General features: G+C 48.5%; 1 protein-coding gene across 1 annotated transcript in view; it reads right to left on the bottom strand.

Moving 5' to 3' along the window:
* The window catches only part of LOC133359382 (uncharacterized), a 29,707-nt gene extending 18,297 nt beyond the window's left edge, over positions 1-11,410 (bottom strand). Inside the window, exons 1-3 of the mRNA XM_061577783.1 lie at positions 10,716-11,410; positions 8,584-8,674; positions 929-1,057 (exon numbers count right to left, since the gene is read on the bottom strand). Of these exons, the coding sequence (XP_061433767.1) occupies positions 929-1,057; positions 8,584-8,674; positions 10,716-10,769 (274 nt within the window). The 5' untranslated portion in view covers positions 10,770-11,410. The remainder of the gene's footprint in view (positions 1-928; positions 1,058-8,583; positions 8,675-10,715) is intronic.
* Between the last annotated feature and the right edge of the window lie 7,699 nt (positions 11,411-19,109).

Below are 19,109 nucleotides of genomic sequence, written 5' to 3'. Positions count from 1 at the left end.
AACCGGAAGAGGAGGGGAGTGATTGGAGACTGGGCTAGAGTGAGGCCACGCAGGGCGAAGGCTGGGGGAGTGGCGAGATCGCCACACACACAGAGTACGGTCGGCACCATCGGCCAGCGGTGACCGACCCCGGAGGAACGGGGAGCAGCGGTGAGACTGCAGCGAGAGCAGCCGGGGAGGCTGCACGAAGAGAGCAGCAGCGGGGCTGCTTCGGAGGAGAGAGACAGCAGCGGCGGGGCTGCGTCGAGGGCAGCCGGAGAGGCTGCATGAAGAGGTCAGCAGCGGGGCTGCTGGGGGACGGAGGAAGGCTACAGCAGCGACAGCAGCGTCGGCCGCGGAGCGGAGGGTCTCTGAAGAGAGCCGTGTGGGAAAGAAAAGACGAACCCGAATAAAGGACACCAAGCCAGATACCGTGGTCGAGTCCTTTATTACACTATATTCCATCATGAAAAATAACAATATATATGTTTTTAAGCAATCTTTTTTATATGTTATGTTTCGGCTTGGGTCTAATTGTCCACGCTCAACTCACGCTGGCTGTAATTGGCCACAGTCCCTTACGTTCTGACAAGCCTCGGGGCCACTTCCTGGAGTCGTGGAGTTCTGCCATTACTCGTACGGTACATTTCATTAAAGCGTGTTTAAAAAAAAGTCTTTTTAAATATTACTTTTTTGTTCATAGTGATGGACTGACTCGTAAGAATGTGCAATCGCAATTGATCAGTCTCGCTCGCTTTTATTTGTCAAAGCCTTGATGAGTTTTGTTCTTATAGTTGCACGTGCGGTGAAACCAGAATGTGCAGATGAGTCCGACCACACAGAAAATAATAATGATGATACATTTTAAGCAAACATCTAATTACTGCACACACACACACACATATTCAGATCCGGCAGCAGCCTACTTTCTGTGCAGTCATCTCTATACCTGGTCCGCAGCTGCTACATGGCATGCACATCTCCTCGCTGTTGTCTCTGCTCATGAATGAGCCCTTGGGGCACAGATCGCACATGCCATTCCCTCCACCGCTGATGCAGTCCATGACCTTGTACGTCCCTGAAGGAGGAGGAGGAGTCACCAACGACTATTGAGATCCACAACCCCAGCATCATCATCAGCAACATCATCATCGGCATCAGCGGCAGCAGCAGACGAGGGGGGAGGAGGAGGAGCAGGATGAGGAGCAGGAGGAGGAGGAGGATAAGGAGCAGGAGGATGAGGAGGAGGATGATGAGGAGGAGGATGATGAGGAGGAGGATGAAGATGAGAAGGAGGATGAGGAGGAGGATGAGGATGAGAAGGATGAGGAGGATGAGGAGGAGCAGGAGGATGAGGAGGATGAGGAGGAGCAGGAGGATGAGGAGGAGGATGAGGAGGATGAGGAGGAGGATGAGGATGAGGAGGATGAGGAGGAGGATGAGGAGAAGAATGAGGAGGAGGATGAGGAGGAGGAGCAGGAGCAGGATGAGGTGGAGGAGGATGAGGAGGATGAGGAGGAGGATGAGGTGGAGGATGAGGATGAGGAGGATGAGGTGGAGGATGAGGTGGAGGAGGAGGATAAAGTGGAGGATGAGGAGGAGGATGAGGATGAGGTGGAGGATGAGGTGGATGTGGATGAGGTGGAGGATGAGGAGCAGGAGGAGGATGAGGAGGATGAGGATGAGGAGGAGGATGAGGAGGAGGAGCAGGAGGAGGAGCAGGAGGAACAGGAGGGTGGTCACGTTTTTTCGGAGTTCTGCAAAAGCGTGAAAACTTCACATTTCCCAGTGTTTTTTTCTCGTTATTTTTGTGTTTCACATTTTTTTATAAAGTGAAGGGACTTCCCTCGATGTACTCTTTCGTTATTTGTGGTGCTGTGTTTTGTGTTTATTTGGTCATATTTTGTGCGTGTTATTTTTCCTTTGCTAAGAGCAGAGCGTGGTGGCCTGGTCGGAACACTCCAACCTGTCCCATCTTGCCCTCTGCTGCACTGTCTTTGGCTGCTGCGTTGCGTGGTGCGTGTTTCTATCAAGGCCGTAATTATAATATATTATAATATATATTGGGGGGGACGCATCCCCCCCAATAAATATTCAAATATGCTCAAAATGTCCCCCCACCCCCAACATATTGCTATAAAAAAATAATTGCTATGCTATGTAAATAAAAATAACAATTTGCTAAACCTTGGCCACAATATCTGGACTTGTCTTCATATAAATCAATGCATAGATTTCTGTTCATATGATTGTGGTTATGGTTGTACTTTATTAATCCCTAATCTCTGCCATTACATACAACAAAACAAGAAAATGTAACAAGTAAACCCGTAAAAACAAAGTTTTTCACTATAAATCCTTTATATGCGTGGCGGCGAACTTAATATAAAGGATTTAAAAATATATTCGCCTGTGGAGGACACGGGGATCGATCCCGCGACCTCTGGCATGGGAAGCGAGGGCGCTACCAACTGCGCTACTCCGCCACGGCCTGTGGAGGGGTTACGCTCTGGGCTCTTACACTCTGACGTTCAGCCAAAGCCATGAATGCGTTCTATTTGAATATATGTAAAATAATTTTTTTTTGCCTAAAAAGTGTAAAATTTTGGGAATTTTTTTTTCACGAACAATAATTGTCTGGCACAACGAGTCTGTGTGGAAAATGTCAGCTCGATTGGATTACGGGAAGTGGGTTAAAAAACGACCGAAAGATTTGCACGGTCCTAAGCAAGCAAGCAAGCACGCGAACTTAATATAAAGGATTTTAAAAAGTAAAAACAGAGCAATGTAATACAATACACTATTAGACATTATTGTAAAAAAAATTGAAAAAGTCCATCCTATGTGTTAGTGCATTTATAAAGATTTTAGGCAGGAAATTAGTTTTCAAATTTAGATATTTTTCTGGGTTGGGACCCCCAGACACCCTGGAAGATTTGGTCCCCCCCAATGTTGACTCCATGGCGACGGCCTTGCTTTCTATGGTGTGATTTCACTATAATTTTAAACACATTTTTGTTGCATCTTGTGTCTTCTCAGACAGTGCAGCCATTATCTCCCCCCCCCCCTCTACTGCAAGAGCAAACGATCGCCTCTGCCAGTCGGGACGGACGCCTCGAGCTCGGGAAGGAAGCGAATGAGGTTCAGGAGCAAGGTTTTACAGCGAGTGACCTAGACGCAAAGTCCCTTGGAAAAAAATTCATGTCTGGGCATCGACGGGCTCATCATTTTGGTCAACGCTGCATGAGGAGCCATGCCTCAGTCGTGGAGGAGGACGGTGCTCACCTTGCTCCCTGACAAGGACGACCTGGAGGCATCTGAAGAATTGGCTACCAGTGTACTGATTGTAAACTCCTGGTCAAAGCGCTGTCCCCAAAATTAAAGTCGGTGCTGGCTCAGGGGTGGAGAGTGACCAGGCTTGCGCGGTCCCGGGAAGAACCATCCACGATGGCGTCTTCCTTGTAAGGCACTTCATCGCCCTCTCCGAGAGGATGGGGCTCCGACTCGTGCTCCTCTCTCTCGACCAGGAGGAGGCGTTCGACAGGGTTGACCATGGGTATCTGCTGGGAACACTCAGGACTTTTGGAGTCGGGGCCGGATTCATTGGTTTGGTCTGCCTGCTTTACGCCGAAGCCCAGTGCCTGATCAAAAGGGTGTTCGACAGGGGGTGTCCCATGTAGGGGCAACTGTACACCCTCGTTGTGGAGCCATTTCTGTGCCTTCTCAGGCAGAAGCTGAGTGGCCTCGTCCTCCACGAGCCGAGCCTCAGAGTGGTGCTCAAACCATAGGCCAATGACATCCTCTTCACCATGGGCTCACTGGGCGACATTTCCCTCCCCCACGCCTGCCAGGGCATTTACTCCAGGGCCTCCTCTGCAAAAACGAACTGGGGCAAGTTCTGTGGGATGCTGGTCGGAAAGTGGGACCCAACCCAATTTCCAGAGCAGGCCAATAACATCACGTGGAGCACCGCTTGGTGCCGCCTACAGGACCTTCATGAGGTCCACTTTGACAAAGCCGAACAGAAAAAAACCGTACTAGTTCATGGTCCAGTTCCACCACCAAGACGCGCTGAGGACCCACAAGGACCACGCCTGGAGAGTGACCCTCCCCCTTTGAGGGCCAAGAGAAACCGCCTTGGAGGAGTTTCTACTCCAAGCCGTCCTACAAGTGCCAGAGGGACTTCAGTTGGAGCCTGGCTCATGGCACCATCACCACCAACGCCTTTCCTAGCGAAGTTCACCGACACTGACCCTCAGTATTTCCTATGCGGCGAGCAGGTGGAAATGGTCGCACACACCTGTACACCCAGGGCAAAGGCTCTGGATTCGCTCTTCCAAGCCCCTGCAAAATATCCTGCTGAAGTTGTCTGCACTTCTCCCTCACAGCACTCGTCTTTGGCCAGAGGGGAGACAGGGGGATCTCACATGTACCAGGAAGGCTTTGTGAATGCCCCGATGAGCTACGCCCAGTGCCGGATTATCCTAGCAGCAAAAGTAGCTAAATATGCTACGGGCACCGCACTTTCAAGGGCCCCATGCTAAATGCTTTCAAGCTATCATTTCCGATTCAGTGATTCTGCACTTAGTATAGTACTATACTGCCTTTAACTTTTATGAACGACTGGGTGTTTAAGGTTAGCGATTTGTCATATTACCTGGCTATATAGCAAATGAAAAAATACAATTACTTTACTATGCAAGTTAAACATTTATGTGTTTTAATATTTATGTTTAAAAAATGTAGGGCCTCTTTATAACATATGCTACAGGCCCCACACTAGCTTTATCTGGCACTGGCTCCGCCAAGCTGGCGATCTGCAGGGCGAGGAAGGTGGCTGTGGATGGCAGCCGGTCACCAAATGCCCGCAGCATCCTTGGGGCCCTGCTCCTCCGCCAGGGTGTGGCTGGGGAGTTCTGCCACTCTAAGCTCAACGGGGATGCCCGAACCTTCTTGGAGCAGTGGGCGGCAGAGGGAGCTGTGTGCTCCGTACTGGACAGTGGAGAGTTGATTTTAGATTTGAAGCTTTCGAGACTGCAAGGATTCATCTTCTTAGGTTTTTTCGGTAAAGTCACGTAGGTAAAAAATTTAAATTTATAAAAGTAAAATAAAAAATAAAATAAAAATCACGACGTTTCGGAGGCAACACAAGCTTCCGTCTTCAGGTGGAACCGTCACAGCACGATAGCTGTATCAAGTGAGAGAACTGTTTTCTTAGAATTTCTCTCACTTGATACAGCTATCGTGCTGTGACGGTTCCACCTGCAGACGGAAGCTTGTGTTGCCTCCGAAACGTCGTGATTTTTATTTTATTTTTATTTTACTTTTATTAATTTTAATTTTTTACCTACGTGACTTTACCGAAAAAACCTAAGAAGAAAAAAGTGGAGAGTTGGTTGTGGCAGACTGCGCTGGGCCTCCCCCTCCTGGCAGAAGCTCGTTATTTACATGTATACCGCATACTTGTTTGCATTACGGGCACATCTATTTCATTCGGTGCACTCACGTCCAAGGCTATGGACACTCACGAGCAAAACAACAAAAACAAGCAATAGGCGAAATGGTGACTGAAGGGTGCTCACGATGGTGAAAAACCTGAGACTGATCGGGAAAAAAGAGGAACAGAAGGGGGAGCGAGGATGGGAGGGAGTAGGGAGGGAGGGAATGGGGAGGGAATGGGGCGGGTGTAAGCGAGCAATGGGAGTTGTTTACAGACACGCGACAGAAAGTTGGTTGAGTGAGACCCGACGTGCAGAGAAGCGGTCGATGCATGTCCGAGTGTGATTCTGTTATAGCAGTACAATAAATAGGTCGACTGAAATCCTCGTTTAATTCGGCAACAATCACTCGTGCCCTGATTGTCATCGTGAGGTCATTGGGACAAAACAAAACTGAGTTTGGTTCCTTTCCACATGAGCGGGGCTGTAACTTGGTGGCAAACGTAAATAAAACGAAACCTATATAACCTCTTGCTGCAGTAGTTATCTCGCTATGTCTCCAGTCTCAGCAGTTCGTCTGCTGTATTTTTTCACCTGAAGACGATTGCTTGTGTTGCGATCGAAACGTCGTGATTTTTTTATATATATCTACGTGACTTTACCGAAAGACCCAAAGAGTATGGATTCCTGCAGTCACGAAAGCTTAAAATCAAAATAATATGTAGTTTGCATGTGTAATGACAGGGTGACACCTGCCGGCCTATACGGGTAATTACGGTTATAGATAGTTTATCTTTATTTTAACCAGATAAGGCCCCACTGCGCTATGTCACTCTTTTATCAGCAGCGACCTGACCATGACAAATGATAGCTCAAAGAAGTGACTGATATCTTTAGGTGGACATTTATAGCAGCAGACAAATACTCTAAAAGCACTTTCGTACAGACTCACAGAGACCCACATAGAACCATACAGACTCCCACAAATACCCACATAGACCCATAGAGACCCATTACTCAGTTTAACACGTAGGCTTACGCGACCAGTATTATTTACTTCAATAATGTCTGTGTCCCGCACGTGACATCACTCCACGTCGGCCAGCCCCCCTCATTAATACTGATTAACAGGTGACGCCCTCCACATGGACCCCCACTCATAATAATCATGAGCGGGTGACGTCACTCCACGTCGAACAGCCCACCACATTATTAATCATGAAGAGGTGATGTCTTCCAAATGGACACCCCCCCCCCCAATTAATATTAATTAGCGGGTGACGTCACTCCATATAGGGGGGAGATGCGCCTCCTCCCCCCCTCCTCAGCGTCAATTTACAATCCTCACTACAAAGGCCGAACCCTCACGTCACGTGATCTCCGTAACGCTATTGAGACATAGAAGTAAAAAGGACGTCATAATGAACAAGGGATTATAACCTTTAAATGAAATAAGTTTGTGTCACCGCGGCCTTAAAAATTGCACGCGAATTAATGCAATAAATATCATGTCGCGGTCTGCTTTTCGCTTCCGATTTACTGAAATACACCCGTCCTTGGACGGGCAGAAGGCTAGTTCATAATAAAGGCTTTTGGGTTTGATCGCGTAAGTATAAATGTGTCGCAACCGTCCACCACCCGACACGGCCATTCAGTAAAAAATGTGTCACGTTAACAAAACGCCAATTAGTTACTTCTTCAGCCCACCGGTGTGTCTGAAGCGTGAATCCACAATTCTAAATGTCGTGGATATTCATATTCATTTTACTGATTGGCCGTGTCAGGTGGTGGAGGGTTGCGACACATTTATACTTACGCGATCTGACCCAAAAGTCTTTGTTATGAGACCCATACTCATCGAGACTTATACTCAAACTCAACTTTTTTTAATGTTACCAGGTGTAAGGCTACACTGAGCTGCTGTGTACCTCTTTTTACACGCTTTCTATTTACTCACTCTGTTGTTGCTGTTGTTGTCGTTGTTGTATCCTCAAATCTTGTAACTACTTTTTTACCAACTTCCCAATGTGATATCGACTGCAAACTTGGTATGCTTATGTCATACTGATGAAAATACTATATTCTATCATAAAAAAGTAAAAAAAAACATTTTTAAACATTCTTTTTTACGTGTTATGTTTCGGATTGGCTCTAATTGTCCACGGTAAACGGACGTTGGCTCTAAATGACCACGGTCCCTTACGTTATGGCAAGCTTCGCGGCCACTTCCTGGAGTCGTGGAGTTCTGCCATTAAGAGTACTGTACATTTCATTAAAGCGTGTTTAAAAAAAAGTTTTTTTCAAATAACACTTTTCAAAAGCGACCTGCCCATCACAAATTATGGACATTAATAGCAGCAGCGAAATACGCGCAATGTTGATTCTAAATGTGCAGTGGACACCTACGACCTATCTGCCCATAGATTGTTATGATACACTACACTATACACTACACCATTATACACTACGCTATACACTACACGACTATACACTCTGCTATAATCTAAGCTACTATACATTACTCTATACACTATACTATATACTACACACTACACGATGCACTACACTATACACCATGCTTTCCACTATGCTATACACTACTATGTTGTTCACTACCTGAGCATATCGGCACAAGGCAGAGAGAAGTGGAGAGAAATGGCGAGCGAGAGAGTTTAATTTTATTTCAGTGTCATTTATTTGGTATAGCCCTGTGAGCCATTCGGCTATTGAATCGGGTGCAACCGCAACAAACAAAAACATGAACAAGAAACATTTTAAAGTGACTATGCGCAAACAGAAAAATCCAGGAAAAAACAGCAAAGTCTTCCAGAAAAAGCACCGTACATCAACGCTGTGTGAAAAAATCCCAGTGGGATGCAAGTCAAACAATAACAACCATAGAGATAGATAGACACACAAACTCCAAATATGCAGAAGAGCAGGCAGGCGTTCAGGGTCGGGATCGAACCCACGGACCTCCTGGGCACATGGTCACCGCAGCAGCAGGTGCAGGGGTTTGTGTCTCGATGCTGCCCCCACCCCACCCCACCCCACCCCACCCCACCCCACCCCACCCCACCCCACCCCACCCCACCCCACCCCACCCCACCCCACCCCACCCCACCCCACCCCACCCCACCCCACCCCACCCCGCCGTTTGCTTTACCTGCACGGCAGAGTACGCAGCAGAAACCTTCTGGCGATTTGTAGAACTCGTCGCCGCACTCGTCGGCGAGAGACGGCTCGTGCAGGGAACCCTCCAAGGCGAGCGGTAGCCAGGGAGAAAGAGAGAGAGAGACGCTGACTCCAAATATATTGCAGCAGGCATCGTCAGGGGTCGGGATGAAATCCACGACCTCCTGTAGACCAGGCGAGGTAGTTAACATCTCATCACAGGGACGGAGAGAGAGACGTAGACTCCAATATACTGCAGCAGGCATCGTTCGGGGTCGGGATCGAATCCACGACCTCCGGTAGACCAGACGAGGTAGTTAACATCTCATCACAGAGAGAGAGAGACACAGACTCCAAATATACTGCAGCAGGCATCGTCGGGGGTCAGAATGGAACCCACGACCTCCTGTATACAAGGCGAGGTAGTTAACATCTCATCACAGAGAGAGAGAAACGCAGACTCCAAATAGGCATCGCCAGGGATCAGGATCGAACCCACGACCTCCTGTAGACCAGGCGAGGTAGTTAACATCTCATCACAGAGAGAGAGAGACACAGACTCCAAATATACTGCGGCAGGCTTCGTCAGGGATCTGGATCAAACCCACGACCTCCTGTAGACCAGGCGAGGTAGTTAACATCTCATCACAGAGAGAGAGACACACAGACTACAAATATACTGCAGCAGGCATCGTCAGGTGTCGGGATCGAACCCACGACCTCCTGTACACCAGGCGAGGTAGTTAACATCTCATCACAGAGAGAGAGAGACGTAGACTCCAAATATACTGCAGCAGGCATCGTCAGGTGTCGGGATCGAACCCACGACCTCCTGTACACCAGGCGAGGTAGTTAACATCTCCTAGCCAACGTGGCGGCCCCTGCGCGTGTATCACCGCCGCTGTGTCCGATGCGAACCGAAACGGCACCGAGGTGGCTTACGCGCGCCAGGCGTGATCACAATGACGTCCCATGAGGATGATGTCGACGACGACGACGATGGTGATGACGATGATGATGATGATAATGACGAGGTGTGGGGTTGAAGGATCACGGCTTAGGCGCGCGCGCCAGGCGTGATCACAATGACGTCCCATGACGATGATGATGATGTTGACGACGCCGACGATGGTGATGACAACGATGGTGATGATAACGATGATGACGATGATGACAATGAAAACGATGATGATGATGACGATGATGGTGATGATGACGATGATGACGATGATGATGATGATGACAACGATGGTGATGATGATCACGATAACGACGATGATGACAACGATGATGATGACAACGATGATGATGATGAGGACGATGATGACGATGACGACGATGATGACGTCACATGACGACTACGATGATGAGAGATACAGAAGCAGAGGGGTTGAGATAAATCCACCTGGCGGCCTATTCATCCAGCAGTGGATTGATCACAGCAGGGGACGATGATGATGGTGGTGATGGTGGCGGTGGTGATGATGATAATGATGATGGTGGTGATGGTGGTGATGGTGATGATGGTGGTGATGGTGATAATGGTGATAATGATGATGGTGGTGATGGTGGTGATGGTGATGATGGTGGTGATGATGATGGTGATAATGATGATAGTGGTGATGGTGGTGATGGTGATGATGGTGGTGGTGATGGTGATGATGGTGGTGGTGATAGTGGTGTGGTGATGATGGTGGTGGTGATGGTGATGATGGTGGTGGTGATGGTGGTGCTGATGATGGTGGTGATGATGGTGGTGATGGTGGTGAATTAATGAGAGGTGGCGCGGCGGTTAGAGCTACGCTGCACTACGAACCCGGCGACCCAAGTTCGATTACTCGCTCACGGCCACCAACACCACCAGTGACGATTTTAGAACCGGTCCTGGGCCTCCCCTAGGTCGACTCAGCCTCAAATGAGTTACCTGGTGCGGTAAACATCGCCACTGGGGAGACAAAGGCGGCCGGGCGTGACTGTTGGCCACCCATCCCCTCGTGTGCAACAGCACCGGTCGCCTTCATCGGCGCTGCTACTCGCTAACAGCACTTGCCCCGACAGTCTGTTCCAGGCTACACGGGGGATCTCTGCCTTTGAATGAATGAATGGAGGAGCGGCCCTCCTCACCAGCAGTAGCAGCAGCAGCAGGAGCAGACGACGCATCGCTGTCCACGGGGCCATGCCGCTGTTCTGCTCCTCGTCACCGGACTGCACTCAGAGTCTCCCAGTCACTCGCCACACTTTGTTGACCGCAAAATATGTGGTTGAACGTGGGTGGGTGTCCGTGTGTGTGTATGGCTGAGGGGGGTGGGGGTGAGTGTCTGTGTGTGTGTGTGTGAGATTGAGCATGGGTGAGTGTCTGTGTCTGCGTGTGTGGATGAGAGATTGAGTGTGAGTGTCTGTGTGTGTGAGATTGAGCGTGGGTGAGTGTCTGTGTGTGTGGATGAGAGATTGAGTGTGAGTGTCTGTCTGTCTGTCTGTGTGTCTGTGTGTGTGAGATTGAGTGTGCGTGAGTGTGTGTGTTTGATAGTGAATGAGTGAGTGGGTTAGTGTGTGTATTTGAGATTGGATGAGTGAGTGGGTGAGTGTGTGTGTCTGTGTAAGAAGTGTGGTTTTTGAGAATGGATTTCTGTGTGTGTGTGAGATTGGGATCTGTGTGTGTATGAGTATGAACGAGTGCCTGAGTCTGTCTGTCTATGTCACTACTCTTTGCCGAACATCGTCGGCTATGATCGTCCGGGGGTGTTCAACAAAGCGTAGAACAAACGAATCACGTTGGCCTGGCGATGTACAAAGATGAATCAATGTGACAACAAGCGACGTGTCATGCTCCTTTTCACAATTGGAATGCGGTCAGGTGATTGTGTTTATATTGCTCACTTGATGTCGTTCAGGGAGATGGTGGGGGGGGGGGGTGTACCTAGGGTGCCGTAGTGGCTAGGTAGAAGTTAACTATCTCGTCTGGTATACAGGAAGTCGTGGGTTCGAACCTGACGCCTGCTGAGTTTGCGTGTCTCTCTTTTTTTTACGATCAGAGGAAACAAGAAGATGCTCGGTGTCGTCGGTACTTTGTTTCGTTCATAAATTCGTGTCTCTCTCCCCGTGGTCGCGTGAAATCTTCTTCGAGTCCTCCGGTTTTTCTCCTCCACATTTATATATCTTCAACGCGCATTTAGTTTAACACGTAATAGTATTAGTAGTACTTGGCTTTCGCGACCTATATTACCCACGATAGAGGTTTTTTGGATCAGATCGTGCAAATACGAATGTGTCGTTAAACCCGCCACCACCCGACACAGCCAACCTGTCAGGGTTCGTTCAAAACGTGGCCAATTCGTTACGAGTACAGCACTTGCCGATTGTGTGTTGGTGGAGTAAACCCACAGCAACATTTACAATTTGAGTATCGTGACGTTTCTCCTGTAATTTCAACAACCACAAAAACAACAACAACCAGCATTGTCAGGCGACAGCCGCAGAGTTGTCGCGAATTCCTCCTCCTGTTTCAGCCTCATCAAATCTGACTGTCGCCTGATGAAGCTGGTTGTCATTGCTGGCAAAATGTCGTCCTCACATTGTAAATGTTGCGGATTTGCTCTCCAACACAGTGGTGTGCGTCTCATCACAGGGAGAGAGAGAGTCTGCGTCTCTGTGATGAGATGTTAACTACCTCGCCTGGTATACAGGTGGACTTGGGTTCGATCATGACCCTGACGATGCCTGCTGCTGTATATTTGGAGTTTGCGTCTCTCTCTGTCTCTCCCCCCGTGGTCGCGTGGATTTTTCTTACGGATCCTAAATGGGTTTTCCCCTTCACATTTAGAATCAACATCACCACGCGTTTAGAGTGATTTCGCTGCTGCAAAAAAATATCCACGTGATGATATCAGCCACTTGGCTGAGCTGCCTTCATTTGTGATGGCCAGGTCGCTTCTACGAAAAGAGTTACACAGCAGCTCAGTGGGGCCTTACAGCTGGTAAAATAAAAAACAGGTTGCTATTTTTGTCTACCTTTGCTGCAACTAATCCAAAGTTATTTCACAATATCTCATATTTCGTATAGGAGGGGATTATCTCCAAACTGAACAAACCAGTAAAGCAGCATTGGAGGTTTACAAAAAAAATCACATCCGTCAATAACAAGGCCTTGAAATGAAATATATAAATTGATGTAAGTGATAATAATGGATGTGTAGTGTGATTCTAGGAGACACTTTCTTTTTTAACAACTTCCACGGTCTCGTCCACACACTCACCACAGTAGCTCGGCCTAGCCTGTACACAACACTAGCCGTCTAACACTGACAGCGCTGACTCAGATAGCCAACTACTATCCTTCATAGCGCAATATCTAGCGGAGTCGTTTAGAGACGATGGAAACGAGATGACAGCAGCGACGAGACGAGTCCACTCCCAGAACCGGCAGCCTCAAGATCCCACTCTCGGCTCAGTTGTATGCTCCCAGCGCAGCCTGGCACCGCCCTGACCGCGCCTGCCTTCTCGAACCGCTAAAGGGTCCAGGGGCCTCCAGACGAGGTCTTCCGTGACCCTTGCCCTAGTTACTCCGCTCTGCCAACGCACCCAGCGTGCGTAGTCTGTCCACGACAGTTGACGCTGCTGTCCACCAGCCGGAGTTACTACACTACATACGCATGGTGTGTGGAACTTCTTTACACTACCACTAGCTGTACTACCCGGCTTCGCCCGGGACTTGTATCCACCACGACCGGCCGCCTTTGTCTCCCCAGTGGCGATGTTAATACGCCACACCAGTTACTCGTTTTGAGGCAGAGTCCCTCCCTCACCACTCTCCCTCCCTCACCACTCTCCCTCCCTCACCACTTTCCCTCCCTCACCATTCTCCCTCCCTCACCACTCACGCCCGACCGCCTTTGTCTCCCCAAGTGGCGATGTTAATACGCCACACCAGTTAATCGTTTGAGGCTGAGTCGACCTAGGGGAGGTTCAAATAATCGTCACCGGTGGTGGGCGTGAGCGGGAATCGAACTCGGGTCGCCGGGTTGGTAGCGCAGCGTAGCGTTAACCACTACACCCACCGCTCCTCACACACCACACACGCACAGACACACACACAGACACACACACAGACACACGCAGACACACACAGACAGACACACACACACACACAGACACACAGACAGCACGCTAACCACTACACTACCGCTCCCCACACACCACACACGCACACACACAGACACACACACAGACACACACACACACACACAGACAGCACGTTAACCACTACACTACCGTTCCCCCTACACAACACGCGCGCGCGCGTCCATAGGTACACATACACGCGCTTGCTGCAGACACACACGACTTTCAGGGTGCGTACGCCAGTAAACGACTGAAATAATAAAGCGGAAATGCTGCGCGAGGAACGCCTTAGAGCTGCAACACATTTGTGTAATGCGAGCGTAAACACACAAACACATACAAAGACATACACACACATACATGCACACACATACACACAAACACATACACACACATACACACACATACATACACAGAGACATACACATACACACAAACACACACATACATACACACAAACACATACATAATACACACACACATACATGCAGACACACAGACAGACACATAACACACATACATACACACACATACATACACAGAAAAACATACACACACATAGATACAAACACACATACATACACACAAACACATACACACACGTACATACACACATACATACAGACACGCAGACATACACATAAACACATAAAAAACCGACATACATACACACACATAAACACACAAACACACACACACACATACATACACACATACATAGAGACACACAGACATACACATAAACACATACACACATAGACATGACCCGGCTTCGCCCGGGACTTGGATCCACCACGCCCGGCCGCCTTTGTCTCCCCAGTGCCGATGTGGAAACGCCACACCAGTTACTCGTTTTGAGGCTGAGTCCCTCCCTCGCCACTCTCCCTCCCTCGCCACTCTCCCTCCCTCACGACTCTGTAGAGGACGTGAAACTTTTATGAATTTACCTTAGATTCGCGTGGTGGGTGTCGAGGCCTAGCACCGTGCAGAGCCTCCCGCCTCGCCTGATTTTCCCACCCGGCTGACGCTGGGTACGGGTGCCGGTCCCCCCCCCATCCCCTAGCGCTGGAACAATACTGAGTAATGGCTATTATTTAATTAATTACGGAGCCTATGAAAGTGGCGAAGGCGTGGCTAGCCGTTGGCAGCGGCAACCGCCGTCCAATGAAACTGCAGCCCTTGGCGAAGGCGTCGCTAGCCGTTGCCAGGTCCAATGAAAGCGGCGAAGGCGTCGCTAGCCGTTGATAGGGGCAACCGGCGTCCAATGAAAGTGCGTATGGTCCGGAGACACACAGACACAAAGACAGACAGATAGACAGACAGATTCGCGATTTTATATATATAGATACGTAGCCAACCGTGCTCATCTGTAGGTCTCTATGGGTCTGCGTGTCTGTGTGTCTCTGTGTATGAATGGTATGTTGAACTTCTTTGGCACCTTGCATAGCCAACCATGCTAATTGGAGGTGCTATGAAGAAGGGACACTGCCCAAAACTTCGTCTACGATATTTTGGTGCCACGGTGGCTAGAATATCTTATCTCCCTCGTCTTGTATACAGGAGGTCGTGGGTTTAACACTGACATTGGACATGCCTGCTGCTGTATATTTGGAGTCTGCATCTCTGTCTCTCATCATCATCACGGTGGCTAGATGTTAACTACCTCGCCTGGTATACAGGAAGTTGTGGGTTCGATGCCGACCCCTGAAAATGCATGCTGCTGTATATTTGGAGTTTGCGGTGTGGCGAGATGTTAACTACCTCGCCTGGTATACAGGAAGTTGTGGGTTCGATGCCGACCCCTGAATATGCATGCTGCTGTATATTTGGAGTTTGCGGTGTGGCGAGATACTAACTACCTCGCCTGGTATACAGGAAGTTGTGGGTTCGATGCCGACCCCTGAAAATGCATGCTGCTGTATATTTGGAGTTTGCGGTGTGGCGAGATGTTAACTACCTCGCCTGGTATACAGGAAGCTGTGGGTTCGATGCCGACCCCTGAAAATGTATGCTGCTGTATATTTGAAGTTTGCGGTGTGGCGAGATATTAACTACCTCGCCTGGTATACAGGAAGTTGTGGGTTCGATGCCGACCCCTGAAAATGCATGCTGCTGTATATTTGGAGTTTGCATCTCTTCTCTCTCCCCGTGGTCGCGTGAATTATTCTCCGAGTCCTCCGGTTTTTCTCCTCCACATTTAAAAATCAACATCGCGCATTTAGTTTAACACGTAGTAGTAGTACTTTGCTTTCGCGACCAGTCTTACCCACAATTGAAGTTTTTTGGATCAGATCGTGCAAATACGAATGTGTCATTAAATCCGCCACCGCCCGACACAGCCAACCTGTCAAGATTCGTTACGAAACGTGGCCAATTCCTTACGAGTACAGCACTTACCGATTGTGTGTTGATAGAGTAAACCCACTGCAACATTTACAATTTCAGTGCCGTGACGTTTCGCCGGTGATTACAACAACCACAAGAAAAACAACAACCAGCATCGTCAGGCGACAGCCGCAGAGTTGTCGAGAATTCCTCCTCCTGTTTCAGCCTCATCAAATCTGGCTGTTGCCTGATGAAGCTCGTTGTCATTGCTGGCAAAACGTCGTCATCACATTGTAAATGTTGCAGATTTGCTCTCCAACAAAGTGGTGTGCGTCTCATCACAGGGAGAGAGAGAGTCTGCGTCTCTGTGATGAGTTGTTAACTACCTCGCCTGGTATACAGGTGGTCTTGGGTTCGATCATGACCCTGACGATGCCTGCTGCTGTATATTTGGAGTTTGCGTCTCTCTCTGTCTCTCCCCCCGTGGTCGCGTGGATTTTTCTTACGGATCCTAAATGGGTTTTCCCCTCCACATTTAGAATAAACATCACCACGCGTTTAGAGTGATTTCGCTGCTGCTAAAAAATATCCACGTGATGATATAAGCTACTTGGCTGAGCTGCCTTCATTTGTGATGGCCAGGTCGCTTCTACGAAAAGAGTTACACAGCAACTCAGTGGGGCCTTACAGCTGGTAAAATAAATAAAAAAACAGGTTGCTATTTTTGTCTACCTTAACTGCAACTAATCCAAAGTTATTTCACAATATCTCATATTTCGTATAGGAGGGCTTTATCTCCAAACTGAACAAACCAGTAAAGCAGCATTGGAGGTATAAAAAAAAATCACATCCGTCAATAACAAGGCCTTAAAATGAAATATATAAATTGATGTAAGTGATAATAATGGATGTGTAGTGTGATTCAGAGACAGAGTTTCTAGGAGACACTGTCTTTTTTAACAACTTCCACGGCCTCGTCCGCACACTCTCCACTGTAACTCAGCCGAGCCTGTACACAACACTAGCCGTCTAACACTGACGACGCGGACTGAGATATTCAACTACTATCCTTCATAGCGCAATATCTAGCGGAGTCGTTTAGCGAAGATGGAAACGAGATGACAGCAACGACGAGATGAGTCCACTCCCAGAACCGGCAGCGTCGAGCTCCCACTCTCGGCTCCTTTTATGCTCCCAGCGCAGCCTGGCTCCGCCCTGACTGCGCCTGCCTTCTCGAACCCACTAGCAGGTTCCAGGGGCCTCCAGACGAGGTCCTCCGTGACCCTTGCCCTAGTTCCTCTGCTCTGCCAACGCACCCAGCATGCGTAGTCTGTCCACGACAGTTGTCGCTGCTGTCCACCAGCCGGCGTTACTACACTACATATATATGATGTGTGGAACTTCTTTACACTACCAAACGTACCCAACCGTGCTCATCTGTAGGTCTCTATGGGTCTGCGTGTCTGTGTGTCTCTGTGTATGAATGGTATGTTGAACTTCTTTGGCACCTTGCATAGCCAACCATGCTAATTGGAGGTGCTATGAAGAAGGGACACTGCCCAAAACTTCGTCTACTATATTTTGGTGCCACAGTGGCTAGAAGATGTTATTTCCCTCGTCTTGTATACAGGAGGTCGTGGGTTTAACCCTGACATTGGACATGCCTGCTGCTGTATATTTGGAGTCTGCATCTCTGTCTCTCATCATAATCACGGTGGCTAGATGTTAACTACCTCGCCTGGTATACAAAAAGTTGTGGGTTCGATGCCGACCCCTGAAAATGCATGCTGCTGTATATTTGGAGTTTGCGGTGTAGCGAAATGTTAACTACCTCGCCTGGTATACAGGAAGTTGTGGGTTCGATGCCGACCCCTGAAAATGTATGCTGCTGTATATTTGAAGTTTGCGGTGTGGCGAGATGTTAACTACCTCGCCTGGTATACAGGAAGTTGTGGGTTCGATGCCGACCCCCTGACGATGTATGCTGCTGTATATTTGGAGTTTGCGGTGTGGCGAGATGTTAACTTTCTCACCTGGTATACAGGAAGTTGTGGGTTCGATGCCGACCCCTGAAAATGCATGCTGCTGTATATTTGGAGTTTGCATCTCTTCTCTCTCCCCGTGGTCGCGTGAATTATTCTCCGAGTCCTCCGGTTTTTCTCCTCCACATTTAAAAATCAACATCGCGCATTTAGTTTAACACGTAGTAGTAGTACTTTGCTTTCGCGACCAATCTTACCCACAATTGAAGTTTTTTGGATCAGATCGTGCAAATACGAATGTGTCATTAAATCCGCCACCGCCCGACACAGCCAACCTGTCAAGATTCGTTACGAAACGTGGCCAATTCCTTACGAGTACAGCACTTACCGATTGTGTGTTGATAGAGTAAACCCACTGCAACATTTACAATTTCAGTGCCGTGACGTTTCGCCGGTGATTACAACAACCACAAGAAAAACAACAACCAGCATCGTCAGGCGACAGCCGCAGAGTTGTCGAGAATTCCTCCTCCTGTTTCAGCCTCATCAAATCTGGCTGTTGCCTGATGAAGCTCGTTGTCATTGCTGGCAAAACGTCGTCCTCACATTGTAAATGTTGCAGATTTGCTCTCCAACAAAGTGGTGTGCGTCTCATCACAGGGAGAGAGAGAGTCTGCGTCTCTGTGATGAGTTGTTAACTACCTCGCCTGGTATACAGGTGGTCTTGGGTTCGATCATGACCCTGACGATGCCTGCTGCTGTATATTTGGAGTTTGCGTCTCTCTCTGTCTCTCCCCCCGTGGTCGCGTGGATTTTTCTTACGGATCCTAAATGGGTTTTCCCCTCCACATTTAGAATCAACATCACCACGCGTTTAGAGTGATTTCGCTGCTGCTAAAAATATCCACGTGATGATATAAGCTACTTGGCTGAGCTGCCTTCATTTGTGATGGCCAGGTCGCTTCTACGAAAAGAGTTACACAGCAACTCAGTGGGGCCTTACAGCTGGTAAAATAAAAAAAACAGGTTGCTATTTTTGTCTACCTTAACTGCAACTAATCCAAAGTTATTTCACAATATCTCATATTTCGTA

The sequence above is a fragment of the Lethenteron reissneri genome, chromosome 65 (genome assembly GCF_015708825.2).
Source record: "Lethenteron reissneri isolate LAM-NWPU_2019-01 chromosome 65, ASM1570882v1, whole genome shotgun sequence".
In the NCBI taxonomy this organism is placed as follows: Eukaryota; Metazoa; Chordata; class Hyperoartia; order Petromyzontiformes; family Petromyzontidae; genus Lethenteron; species Lethenteron reissneri.
Note: the sequence above shows the minus strand (reverse complement) of the source record. Positions and strands in the feature narration are given on the sequence as shown.